Source organism: Opisthocomus hoazin, chromosome 4, assembly GCF_030867145.1.
Source record: "Opisthocomus hoazin isolate bOpiHoa1 chromosome 4, bOpiHoa1.hap1, whole genome shotgun sequence".
Taxonomy (NCBI): Eukaryota; Metazoa; Chordata; class Aves; order Opisthocomiformes; family Opisthocomidae; genus Opisthocomus; species Opisthocomus hoazin.
The window spans coordinates 85945908-85960127 of NC_134417.1; the positions used below are offsets into that span (position 1 = coordinate 85945908).

The 14220-nt window shown below is 40.9% G+C and overlaps 1 protein-coding gene across 4 annotated transcripts in view; it reads right to left on the reverse strand.

Annotated features, from left to right (window-relative positions):
* The window catches only part of DPP6 (dipeptidyl peptidase like 6), a 587128-nt gene that overhangs the window by 188064 nt on the left and 384844 nt on the right, over positions 1-14220 (reverse strand). For all 4 annotated transcript variants that reach the window (XM_075419777.1, XM_075419779.1, XM_075419776.1 and 1 more), the window contains exon 2: positions 6688-6802. In XM_075419777.1, coding sequence (XP_075275892.1) covers positions 6688-6802 — 115 coding nt within the window. The remainder of the gene's footprint in view (positions 1-6687; positions 6803-14220) is intronic.

Consider the following 14220-nt stretch of genomic DNA (forward strand, 5'->3'; position numbering starts at 1 on the left):
TTGGTGTCCTGCAGCCTTAGCTATCTTTAACATTTTTTAGTACTAAACTTGTTACACTGAACACATCAGTGATTACAAACAGTGGAAACAGACTCTCTGAAGCCACTTATTTGAGGAAAAAGTCTTCTTCACTACACTAAATTGAAGCCCCTGATACACCTGAGACCACCAAAAATTATCTAGGAACTATGTTTTGTTCCACTAAAAGATGTTTCAACATAAACTACTATTTTTACCAAATTAGATGATATTCTATTCTTCAATTTCATTTTTTTCCCAACTCTGATTCAAGTCTCTGTCATACTACTCAATGCGGCTTCCAAATACCAAGACACATTAACGCAACTCCTCAGCCAAATCCCTCTGTGTGACAGCATTAGGCAAAGTTCTGCATAACTTTATTTAATAAAACAGAAAATACAGGTCAGAGAAAGAATTCCAATGAGTTCCCACCGTGGTGGAAGGTCCCAGCACTGGATACCTGGGGAGATCAGGCAGTGCAGAGCAGGAGGTTGGAGCCCCATACAGCCCTGGGCTTACAGCAGTTTCAGGTGCCGCTTCCCAAATGCCACCTTGAGGAACACAGACTTCTTCCCCACCATGAGGGCATAAGGACAGGCACAAGCAAACGTCTGTGCTGGAGATTTGGGAAGGGGTCAAGTGGGAAGCCTTTCTCATTCCCTCTTTCTGTGCAGGATGGAGACTGCACCACCTCTACGCCTTCACAGCACTTCAAACTCCTCGTAAGGGACAGCAGGAGGAGGAAGAGGTAGTAACGGAAGCATCACACCCAGGAGCCTCTCTAAGGCACATTGTTGAGGTTCCCTTACTGGATCCTGCAGTGGGCTGTAATAGCTGCAATAGGTCCTATAATGAACCATGGACAATGTTAATCTCAACCACAGAGCTGGGGAGAAAACAAAGAACTAAATAATCAATGAATCAATGATTTTTTAGTAAGAAATTCAGATTTACTGACCTCTCATCTAACACACAGATAAGTCAGAGTGTTCACTAAGAATGCCTATTCCATTCCTCTGGGCCATCGGAGACATTTACAGAGGAAGAAATGCAATTGGGGGATCTCAGGTAAACCACCCTCTCTTGAGCAGCAGTCTCTGAGCATGCCTTGGAGTGTCTAAGCTGGCTGGCAGACACAAGTTGTGCCCACCCCCAACTGCGGAGACCTTGGAGCCTCCTTGGGTTTATGAAAGGAGAGGACCAAGCATGTGTCACCACCTTTTTTTTGCATTCATGTCTCCCCCCCTTCCAGCAGATCCAGACAGCCTGACAGTGCAGCAGCATGGCAGTGATACATGTGGCACAAGGACGTGTGATTTGAGTGCCAAGTCAGAAACCCACCATCCAAACAGCGAAGTTACATGCTGAGAGAATCAAGTAAAATCCATGCCAGTTTTGTTTTTGTTTCAATGTTAAAGGCATGATAGGAACCCTGCGCTGGTCAGAACTTTTGGGTTCATCTGTCTGCACCTCATCCTTGAAGTCAGCACTGAACTGATAAAACCTTGCTCTCCAGAACACAAACAGAACTTATATCCTCCAAAACCCCAGAAAACTCAAAACAGAAGGGAAAAGGGCTATGACCTGGCCTCCCTGTGTGTTTTGCCTCTGCAGTACAAATCCTTTCTTTCAAGTTTTCTCTGAACTCCAGCAATGCTCAGAGGCTGCTTGATGGGTCAGAAGGTTTCAGTCATCTTTGGGTGCCCACATTTCTTTCCCTCATTCCTAGGCCTCAGGTACAGGCCAGTGTCAGCTGCTTTTCTCACACCCTTCCTGGGCTATTGTGCACATGGGTGAATGGGTGTCCATGCATGTCCACCTCTTGGCAGACCTGTCCCAGCATGTCAGGAGCTCCCTTCCCACCTCCACGTACTTGCTCGATCCCTGGGCAAACCTGAGTATGTCTTCATCCAGGCAACCTCCCTGTACTCAAAAGGCAGCGGCCAGACAAGGCAAAGAGGCAATCTATCTCCCTTCTATAAATCCTTACTTTAATGGCATATAATGCCATTACTTTACTGCACCTTACTTTAATGGCATATAATGTACATTTATACATAATAATTGTGAATAAACAAATTACACTCCTGCACAGCTGGTCAAAGGATATTTCCTTGTGCTTCCCAACCAGCAAAAGTCATACCAAGCTTAACAGGTGATGCATTTGGCTCTCTTGTATGACTACCTCAGTATCATCTCTGAAAAATATTTCCCATGAATTTTGTAAAAATTTTAATATGGAGTTGGGTGTACTTTCTGTTTTTCAGCTAAAGGTCAGATTTGAAGTGAGCAAACTTGATGTATATCTCTGGAATGCTTTAAATATCGGGAACAGGTATGCCAAAAGTCCTGATTTGCTTCCATTTCAAAACACAGGGCTCTGGAAAGCAATCTTTTCCTAAGGAAAATATTTAATGGAATTTGGGGAAGGTTTTTTAATCAAAATTTCTGTAGGATCACCTTCTCTCTTCAGCTTTGACGTGTGTGTGTGTGTGCCCACATGGTATCTGTAAACTTGTGCATATCTTTTTATAAACACACAAATAACTCTGCTAGGACAGCACGCATACAGGTGCCATATGCTGCGACAAGTGATCAACCGCCAGTTAGGAAAGGCTCAGTCCCACACTTCTATAATTTGTACAAATAGCTTCACATTTTTCAAAGGTGGGTGGAATGGCAGGACACACACACATGAAATCCGAGTCCCTCAGTGTAGGCAATTGTGTGCATGTGGTGTACTATAGGGTAATGAAATGCAGGCTTTCACCAGCTACTGCTTCTTTTGAGAATGTTGTTCTAGAATACCAAAAGATACACAAATCATAGAAACGTTGAAATTTTATTAGGATTTTATAAAATAAGACCTAAGCGTTAGCTAGCAATAAAGCACCGCTATTGTAATTACAATGTCTGGTGAATGCAAAGAGCACTGTTCCCAGTATATGAGCTAATCTTAAAGCAGGGTGAGTGACCTGCCTCTGAGAAACCCAGACCAGTAAGGATTTCAGCCTTTCTGATGCTGAATCCAGAGTTAAAACCTTCTTCAAAGGCTTGGGCTGATTTGCAAACGAATCTTGAAGAGATATATAAACCCTCTTTTTCCTCCATTATTAAATACCTTAATCATTTTCTGTTCTGCTAAGCAAACCTTCCCCACTCCCCATGCTACCACACATTCTTGGTTTTGCAGGAAACTACCCCAGCTTTCACAGTATTGGGAAAGGCCACCCTCATGACGCAAGTTATGTGTCCAGTTAACCACTTTTCTTTGTCTGAACACAGACTACAGGCCTGCTTACTGCACTCTGTCCCATATATGTCCCAAATTACTCTCTAGAGTCATTGCATGATGTTCAGCACTGGGTTTAGAGCATCTCTGCATTGCATGCCTTGGTATTGCGCTGCAAAACAGGCCTTCAAACCAACAGCAAAATACTGAGAGAAGAATGGTTTCCCAGCCAGGGAGAGGGCCAAGATAGACAGGAACAAGTAAGGAATCCAGAGGTGAAATGCAGAAGATTATTTATACTAGTATGACAGCATCAGGTTGGACTCCAACATTATCATCAGAAGGAAGACTTTAAATCATCTGAAGTATTCTCAAGCATTGTGCTCTCCCCATGCCAGACTGCATCACCCTACTTGAGACATTTCCAGTGAAGAGGGCGGTTTTGCTCAGGTCATTTTTTCTAATGTCACTTTCAGACTTGGCAGCAGCTCCTCATCCACAAAACTGCTTCTACTCCTTCCTTTGCTGTCCTCCTGTCCCTTTCTCACCTCTTATTCAAATACCCATCACTCATTTTTCAGTTTGGCTACCAAAGGATAAACATTTCTTCTTCCTGTTAACTGTTTTATCGCAGGGAAATTCAGACTCTACTGCTCCTTTTGGACAGGCACCTCTACCTTCCCCACTCCTACTTCACTGGGACATGCTGTCCTCAGTCAGGATTAGCAATGCAATACTTTCTACGTTTGTCAAACTAGCCTCAATGTTTCACTTAGCACTGGCTGGTGGGAAATGCCTGTGAAACGAGCCTCCTGTTACCCTCTGCCATAGTGCATTCTCATAACAAGCTCCAGGGCCAGTGGCCCAAAAGAAGACTGAACTCAGTCGCTGCCAAGCCACAGCAGCAGCCTAAGCTATCCATTTCACCCTTGGCAGAGTCTCACCATGAAGCAGTCTGGATCCGTAATAAAAACAGCAACTGTAGTGAGCTCAGAGTTTTTGTATTTGCATGTAGGACACAGTTCTGAAACACCAGCAGGAAAAAAAACAACCGAAACCCAGCTTAACAGCAAATCCGGTAATTAGAAATCTCAAAAATCACAAATTAATATTTTAGTATATTCCTAAATTTTAAGCACAGAGACTCTCTCAAAGGTGCTATTTGGAGTTGTTGCTAAGTACATACTAACAACTGTATGATTTATGTGTATACATGTGTGTGCTTGTATATCCCAAACTGAGAACATCTTTGTGTACGTATATACAAATATAAACACAAAAATACCCTTGTAAATTTTATTTATAACTGAATGTGGGTGTTTCACATTCCCACTATGTCAAACAGAAGGTCATCATAATAACCCATATTTACTTGTGTCTTCCTAAATTAGAGAACTTTAACCACAGGGTCTCAATGCTTGGTACAGCTTTCCTGTCTAGGTCCTTACCTGGACAACAACACTGCAGTGTCTGTATTTGTAACAGTCACTAGTGGATTTTATGTGTGATTTTGTCTATGGAGAAGTGGGAGTAGGGTTCAGTAGAAGTCCTAAATGAGGTCTGTAGTGGAGCCCAGAACTGAAACCAGAGCTGCTAAATCCTCATCAAATCTCATTCTGAACATCCTTATAAAGAAATCGTTATTACAGGTGGTTTTGTAAAAGGAAAGACTTGTGACTTAGGCTGTATTTAGGACTGCACAGGTATGTTTATACTTCTCCCCATGTATCCATCTATATGGAATCCTGCTCTTCAACAGAAGTGACACCCATGGTTTCATCTACGCAGTGAGAGCCACTGACAGCTTCTTGAAGAGCACAGGCATGGGTTTAGGAATCTAGGATTCAACATACATTTTTGAAAAGTCTGGGACTGCACTTCCGTGAAACAGAAAGCAACATTTCCATACATAATGGGTAAGGGATTATATTTATTGCTGCAAATAAATGGTGCCTAATGTGAGTACAGTCCACAGACTACAGCCCAAAACATCTCAGACGAACTGCACTGTCCAAAGGTGTTAAATTTGAACCCTAGCGAAAGTAATTTAAAAATGATCCTTAACTAAGTTTAACCTTACTTAATTACTTTATTACACCGGTATGACCACATGCCACTTACATTGACACAGAAAACTTCAGGATAGCATGAAAAAAACCTGAACATGGCATGATGATAAATAACCAAAATGATAACGTAGTGATTGTTTCAGTCATTTTCAAATTAACTCTGCGATATCCTGTATGTCTTGATTTATCACTGTCTCCAGTCTACTACCTAGTGGGACTATGGGATAAGAATTGTGTCTGGGAAGGTGGCCCAGGTCTGCTGAACTCATGCTAGTTCACGTGCAATGAGCTAGAAATTTCTGCCCCACGATTTCCATCTTATTTTTCCGCTTCGCCATCCCGTGCTCTTCCATTTCCTACAGTTTCATTTCTCCCTTGCCCCGATTCCCATCCCCAGCTCTGTGCTCTCTGTCCTGCTGTCCCCTAGAATCCCTCACATGTACTCATCCAAACAGGACCCCCTTTTCTTCTCTTTTACGTCCTTCTGCAGGGGACCTTCTGGCTTCTTATGTGTGTTGTAGCTCCTAACAGTTTCTGACACTGAATTGTCTTTTCTACATCTTGTCTCTCATTCATTTGTCGTTTCATATTCAGACCACAGGATTCTCAAAGCCACAGAAGCACACTATTTCTACTCTGTAAGTAGTCATGGAAATTTACAGGGCTGTAAAAATATGTTATAATCAATAATCATAATTATATCACATTAGAATTCAAGCCTACAACCTCAGCAGCTACTGTAAGAGAAGTAATTTACAGAGATTACGTGCACTGAACTTTGCTGAAACTTGCTAAGGGGATTAACTTAAAGAATCCCTTATTGGGAATATACTAATTATTTGCTGTGGCTAAGTACTGTCTGGCACATAGTTATTTGGAATTCCTTTGTAAAGCTGAAACACTACGGTATGATCTAAAAGTCAGTCCAGATGAATAGTATGGGATTCAGGTGCCTAAGCATGGGCATCTAATGCCATTTTAGTTGCTCTAGGATATGCTACCCAACTGGCAGCTTCTGCTCCATGTGGGCATGAACATCAGGAATACCTGTGTCCTAAATGACTGCCCTGTGTAGCTGTCTCTCATACCCTGGCACATCTAAAATGACACTGCCCATCTATGTTTAGGCAACCAAGTTTCATGCTTGTACCTTCAGCTCAGAAGCCATGGTCTTTAAATTGAAATGTAAAACTCTAAAACAATTTACCAAAGAATGGCCTTGAACTCAGCTCACATCAAGCTAAAGATCAGGAGGGATGATTCCTTTGATATTGGCTTTGCAGTCAGTTTGCAATCCCTTTACCCTTGGAAGTGTAAAATTACAGAGGAAAAATAGAATGGAAGTGAGTTAAAGGTTATAAATACCTGGTGTCAGGAGTATAACAGAGGTGACAATCAGGGAGCAGATAACGAGAATAACAAGTAAGGCAATTGCAATTCCTTTCCAGTTTCTTTGTGGAGGATTACTCCCCACCAGCTCCTAGAAACATCAAAGGAAAGTGAACATTTAGAAAAAGCACTTAGACAAGAAAAGAAACAGCAGAATCCAAACAGCAACATATTTCAGCAGAACTACCTGCGACCTTGGTGGGTGCAGCCCGTAAGCCTAATACAATCCATGCCATTATAACATGTTGCAGCATTAATTGAGTTCATTCCAAGCCAGATTATACAATGAATAAATGCAATCCACCCATAGGATGCTCGGTAGTGTAAGCCACACTCCCCACCGTCTCCTTGCACAAAGGCACCAGTCACCCACACCAGCACTCATCCAAACTCACTTATCAAAGGCAATTTCCTACCAAGCCTCATTAAGTCTGGAAATAAAGAGCTCTACAGAAACCTTCAAGAGACTTTTATAATCAGATGTCAGAGAGGAATACAGGAAGATAAATAATTCACAGGAGCATATATGGACACAAAAATCAATAAGGATATCCCCACGGTGAACTTCTCTGCCTTCCCAGAAAACATCACATCTCCTCAGGCCGTCTTGCACGCTTTCCTAGGCTGGTAGGTCTAAGCACATGAAGACAGGCTTCTAGTATATGCATTAAATTTAATCACATCCTTAAAACTTTAGAATAAAAGCTCCATCACTATTCACTGATTAGTTTTGACTTCATCGCAGTTGTACCATATGTTCTGTCTATGATGTGTACAGCACCTCTGCTCTCAAGGCTGAGGTTTTTATGAAGTGCTGTGTTCACATTCACAGGATCTTAAATATTTATTGTGCTTTATCCTTTTCATGTCTTTTGCTGGATTCCCCTTAGCACTGTGCATTAAGTGTGATTTCATCCACGCATTGAAGCATCCCCAGGAACTGGATGAAATATCAGAGCACTCCACTTTCCTGGAAGGCTGAATTCACTCAAGGGATCTGGCCTCACAGCCAGAACAACTCTGGATGCTCCTGCTCCTTGACTACCTCACCAATTTAGAATTTTTGCCTCATTTCCTTTACTATGAGGGATGGTGGGTCTAAGACAGACTTGCTGGTACTTCTTTAACAGATTCTTCTTTTATCCTTTTTTCTTTTTTTCAGGAAAACAAAAAGCTTTATAACAGACTAAGTACTTCTGTAATTCAGAAAGTTTGTTTCACCTGCTGTAAATTTTTCTTACACACAGCAATATGACCTGAACAGGGAGGTCAGGCAAACCTCACAGTTTTGATTTCGGAAAACTCTGAAAAATATTTTTCAAATTTTTCCATACCATGAATCCATTTCACAGAAAAAGATAATGCTGAGACTCTCTTCCTGTATGTTTGGGGATCTATCCATTACAAAGGCTATAAATCTGCAATGGAAAGCCATGTTCGAGGCATTAAACAGCTGAGGTAGCATCTGCATTCAATTATTTATTATAATTCTAGAAGAGACAGGGTGGTTCTCTTTCTCCTGGCAAAGAGGGGCAGGGGTTAGCACCCCCTCCCCTCCTCATCTTGCGCTCATTTGCACTTGGCTTTCTATTCGAAACGAAAAATAATTACAAGGAACAAATTTATAGTTTATTATTCTTACTGGAGCAAATTCTGAAAAGTAGGTCAGGAGCCTTGAGAAATGTAATTTTACCAACAAGTAAACAGAAAGAATATAAACACTTGGAAATTTATAGTGTCTTCACCCTAAGCACAAACACAAATTTTAATTAATTTAGTGTTCTAACACCGTTTTAGGAAACTGTTATGGAGTCCGTCTTTCAGGTGATGCAAACAGGCTCAGAAGACAGTCTGTGACTTTCCCAGGGTCACATTTGAATCGAGAAATAAAGCCCAGAAAAGAACCCAGGTCTTGTTAGTATGTGGGAGAAATATTCTTCCTTTCATAGCAGGGCACAGTGGGACCAAGAGGGATGATAGGAGAACTGAGAAGAAGCAGCTGAGAAACCACAGTGCTTCCACCCAGCCAAGCCTTGAAAGCACCAGAAGGCCAGAGGTAAGATGCAGGCAGCACTGAAGGACAGATGGCAACAGTCACATTCCTGAAAATATTCTAACAACCCTCTCTCCCCTGACTGGTCAGGAGTTTTATATTGAAAAAAACAGCTCAAAGACTTGAATTAGATCTACAAATTCAGATGTTGTTCAAAAGCTTAATAAAACCCCGCCTTAAGTGAGGTATCCCCATCCATGGGTCCCAGTGTGATAGAAATCCACACATGTACTTCAACTTTCAGGATATCAATATTTCCACTGAATCCATTATCACATCATAACCTCATTAATTCTTCAGTCATCCAATCAATGCTTAAGCAAAATCACTACAAAAAAGACTGGGAATTTCTAGTGTATCAACAAGAGGAAAACTATTCATAAACAAAACTTTGGGGTTTAATATACTGCAAGGAAGCAGAAAGGAATGGTTTTACTTTATTTTCATAATCCCATCAGGAAATTTTCCCTGATAAAAAGCAAGAAGAGATAAACAACATTTCAAAGAAAGGTAAACAGCTTTATTCAGCGCAAGTTTGTAAAGCAGCTTTTTTGTTCTTCTCGGTCATTTGAAGTCTCTTTCAGTGAAATCACTTACAGTAAATCTGCTGCACACACATCGTACCATATACATGCTAGCACCAATGTCTTAGATCTTTCCTATTCATATTTCTGTCAGTTCCAGAGGGATGTTGCTGTGTCACTGTGACCAGCTTTTACTTCCAGGAGATTACAGCCTCACCACTGGTCAATGATACCCCATGACCTGGGCAGCAAACTCACACCCTGCAACAGAAATTCCCACAAGTGGACATCAGCTTCCTATTCACATTGCTCAGGAAAGTCTTTCTGCTTGGAACCAAAGCCAGGAAGGTGTTTAATTAAGCCCTAGGCAGGTACAGATTCAAGCTCATAAAGAATGTTCTTGAGGTGGCACCACAAAGGGTTTGTTTTCAATGCACAGCACAAAGTTATAATTCACCCGTTCTTGAAAGATCTCAGCTTGCAGATGTAAACACAGAGATCTAGACCCAGCAGCAAGCAGATACCTTTCGTGAACCGTGGATGTTAATCCTAAAGATACCACTTTCTTTTCAATACTGAAATCTGAGCATATTACCCAAATGGAAATAAACCAAGTATGCGCAATTTCTGCTCTGACAAAATGGTTCTACTAAAAAGACTGTAAAAGGAAACATTAAAACAAAGTCACTCATGGGTAGGAGTCACCCGCTCTCTTCTTCTCATGAAGAACTAACACAATGCCTGCATGACTTCTGCAAGCAAGCTGAAGCCCTTCAGTCTGTTTTTTTTCTCCTTTTTTTCCTTTGCTGTTTGTTTTCCACCCCATTCTCTCTCTTTCATAAAACCTTAATTGTTTTTGGATTAGAAAGTAAGGCAGATGTTACCACAGGTTTTAACATAAGCACACTTCATTGATGCTGCATATTAAAAACTGTAAATGTTATCACTTTCATCTTCATTTACGATTGAAAAATAACGCTACCCACCTGTGAAGTTGACTTTGAAGCCGTAAATTCAGATATCTACATTATTTCAAGACTCTAAAATACAGACCTGTGATGACATATTTTCCTGCCTGTGAAAGGATCACTGTACTGACATGTTATGGATGAAGGCTGGATGTGCTCCAATCCAAGGTGCTGTCAACGAAAGTATTTCTGGTGTGTTTATTTGAAACTTGCCAAAAGTCTGCCAGCACCATGGCCATATTACAATAATACCTTCTTAAAATAAAAACTCTGCAAGCACAACTTTTTTTTTTTTTTTTAATAGCCATGTCTATATTGCTAAATGAAAGAAGGACAATATCAACATCACTCGTCAAGTATTGGTGTATTTAATAAAAGCTATACATCCTGGATGAAAATCTCTGAAGGTTCAACTGAGGGATGGTCATTGTGGGCCTTGCAGTTCCTTTCAACCTGGAGCTGCCACTTCTGTGCAATAACAATGAAACCTAGGTGTGTTGTACCGGAATATATATATTCCAGACATGTGCTGCTCATGAGGGCCCTTGCTGAAGCAGATGACACTGGGCCACAGCTGCAGACAGGAGACTGAACTCTGTTACATCAGTGTAAATCAGAAAGAAAAGGAGAAAGAAAAAAAAAAACCCAAGAAATGAAGCATGAAATAAAAGCAGGTGCAAGATATTTTATTGGCTTCAGAGATGGCAGGATGAGAATTATAGTAGTAGTTTTGTATGTTTTCCGTACCTGCCATTCTTGCAAGCTCTGCATCTTCCTTTTTTTGATTTGCTTCTAAATTTGAGCTAAATAACCTGAAATAATACACTCATAAACAAAGTAAATGAAAACTCTTCTAGCAAGCTTGTCAACACACAGTTAATTGAGGAATATGTATTCTACCTTCAACTCACATTACCTTGTTCTAAATTAAAACTTTTGCCTGATGGCGTAACACAGTGAGTGCAACTTCTCAGGAAACTCAGCTTACCAGTGTGAGAACATGGCCCAGAATAAAATCTTTGCTGAGGAATTACAGTATGGGAACTTTGTATGGGAGCAAAAACTCCTACGTTGTTCAGTGGAAAAATAATCTTGCTGTTAATTAGTTCTCTATAATACAAAATAGCTGCAAATTAGTACTAAACTGTACAACAAATCACATGAAGAGTGGGTAACCCAGACGGTCAAATTATTAACCTTGTGTTACAAAAAAGCGATATTAATTGCCAAGATAATGGCAGTAAACCAGATACATTGCTGTGGTTACAGCAGGATGTTTGCTGAGGCCACTGGTTATATTGTTGATCGATACTGCCTTACTGTGTCATCACATTCCTCCGCCTGTCTGGATCCTCTGCCGTTCTCCTGCCTTTAATTTAGGATGGAGTTTCTTCATGGGCAGGAATCATTTTTGGTATCCTGCCTGGCACAGTGGAAACCTCAATCACTAGAGAACTTAGGCAGTATCATAACACAGATAAACAAAATAAGCATGTAACTGCGTCCTTCTCATTTCTGAATTCAAGCTGAGTTACGTACGTTTGGGGTTTTTTATTTATTTCTTTTCCTTCTCCTTCCCACTTGCCTCCCTCCCTGCCTGCCGCTGCAGACACCCCTGGGCTGTGCTCCAGCTGAGGTGTGATGCTGAATAGCAATCGGTTTGCAGATGCTCGGAGAGCCTGAGGCTACAGTAAACTCACTTGTTCAGATACTAAAGGTGACACTTTAGAGTGAGAGAATAAAAACTTGGTCTGTTTCTACAAATGAGGCATGGCATGTCTGTGGAGTTTCCTGCAAAACCCCAGCAGAAAGATTCAGAGGGTGATGAAAGACAACTGCGTTATGTTATTCTTCATCTTCTGTTGATAATAAAATGCTTTTACTAACAGGGAGCAACGACTTAACAACAGTTAACATCTTTGCTGTCTACTCCCCAGCACCATGAGAAAAATCTTTCACCCCGCACACAATGCAACACACCATCCTGCCCTGCATTTCTGGGAGGCTCTTTTCTGAATGCCCTATAGCTGCTCCTTTTGGTCCTGTCGCTCCATCTCCTCTCACGATCTTCTGCAAAGTGCACACGCGGAAATGCTTTGAGGTTGGGCATTAATGGAGTGCTTGAGAGCGAGCGATGAAAAGGCTGTATGCGTAACACCCAGCCCCTTGTAAAAGTAAACCTTGCATGTTTTAGGCATTGATAGAGCCTTCAGTCTTACACGTTTCTATCACAAAGCCAACAGGAGAAAATGAATGCCATCTGCACCTTAAACCTAACTGCTAGCTTTAGCAGATGATGGGTCTTCCACAGTTTTAGAGCAGAAGGCACCAGATCCTCAGCTAGCATTGACTGACACGTATCATTGGCTCCACTGGAGCAAAGCCAGTCTGTGTCAGCTACTAATGAAACCCAGTGCTACCTCTAAATTTATAAAAAATCTGTAAAAAAATCTAAATACAGTAATATCTGGGATTCCTAGCTGTACTTTATTGCAGAAATGGATATTTAATATCTTCCCATCTTTTTTATAAGCATTATGATGAGACAGTTTTGGATCCCCCCGAGACCTAGCAGCTCTCAAAGATTAATTTAGCATCTCTGTATTTTGAACTGGCATCTCACATGACTTCCGTACCCAATTATAGTAACCACACTGCAACATCCTTCTATGCCCTCACAACGTATAAATAAGCAGTGTTGCCGTTTGAAGCATTCCCACATTATTCCTAGTGCTTAGGGACAAAGTGACTATATGGAATTTCCAAAACAAATTAGAAGTTGGGAATATGGACTCTGAAATCCTGTCAGAAGACCATTCTCAAGGTGACAAAATTTCAAGCTGCTAAAACCAGCTGGACCTGTTGCACTAAGAATGGCTCCCGCCAAGGATATGGCCATCATCTGACTTACGGCCAGGAGAAAGGAGATGGTAATGATGTTGTACATGTGTACAACGTGACATATGTGATTAGAGACACTTTTAGCCAAGAACAGTGATGATCTTGATTTAATGTCATCTTATTAATTGTTTTCTCTTTTGCACCATCAGTTTGGTTCATTTAACTGCTGTAACCCAGGTGTTTTTATAGCACCTGGTGCAGGGGGACTGCGAATCCTCGCAGAGGCCCTTAGCTGCTACTGTAATTCAAGTACTAATTAAAGATTCATTCCCAGTAGTGACACAGCCCATAAAATCAACAGCATTTCTTTGATTTTATTTCAGTGTTTGATATAGGCACACATATTCATCCACTAAAACAGAACTAAATCATTTCCTTGGGTGAAATATCTGCATTCGCACCAGTAAAACCTCGTTTGACACTTAGAATTTTATTCCATAAGATTCTGTGTTATCATCAGATCCATGAAAAGGTTTGGCAAGCCCAAAGGCCACAGATTAAATCACTGATCCCAGTATGACTGTATGCCACAACACTTGCTTAGCTCCAGTTTTTCCATGATAATGCTCTGACAGCTTGGCTCCCTCCAAACCAAGACACAATACACACAAGCCTTGAAACAGTCCATATGCATGCAGAAAGCATCTACAAAAAGTGATGTTGCCAAGGCATGCCACGATGACATCTCTCTATTTCTTGAAGAGTTCTGGTCTCAAGAAATGGGAAAAGAAGCTTCTCTGCCAGATTTGAGAGCCTGGAGAAACCACCTCTTAGCTTTGTCATGTCCCCTAATTCCAACAAAATGCCATTCTGCTTACATTTGTAAAAAGACAATTGCAATTTTTAATGAAACTATATTTCAGAAAAAAAGAAAATATCATTCAATTTATGACTCTCAACACCAAGGAAGAATTTGTGAAAAGGAAAGTAGTGAAGTGTTTAATCTCCCTGGGTAGAAAGACTGTATTAGAAATTCTGTTTAATATTATATTTTATCAACTCTTAGACTTTTTTTTTCTGTAATCTAGTTTGTAAATAATTTGTTTCTAAATGGTACAGGAAG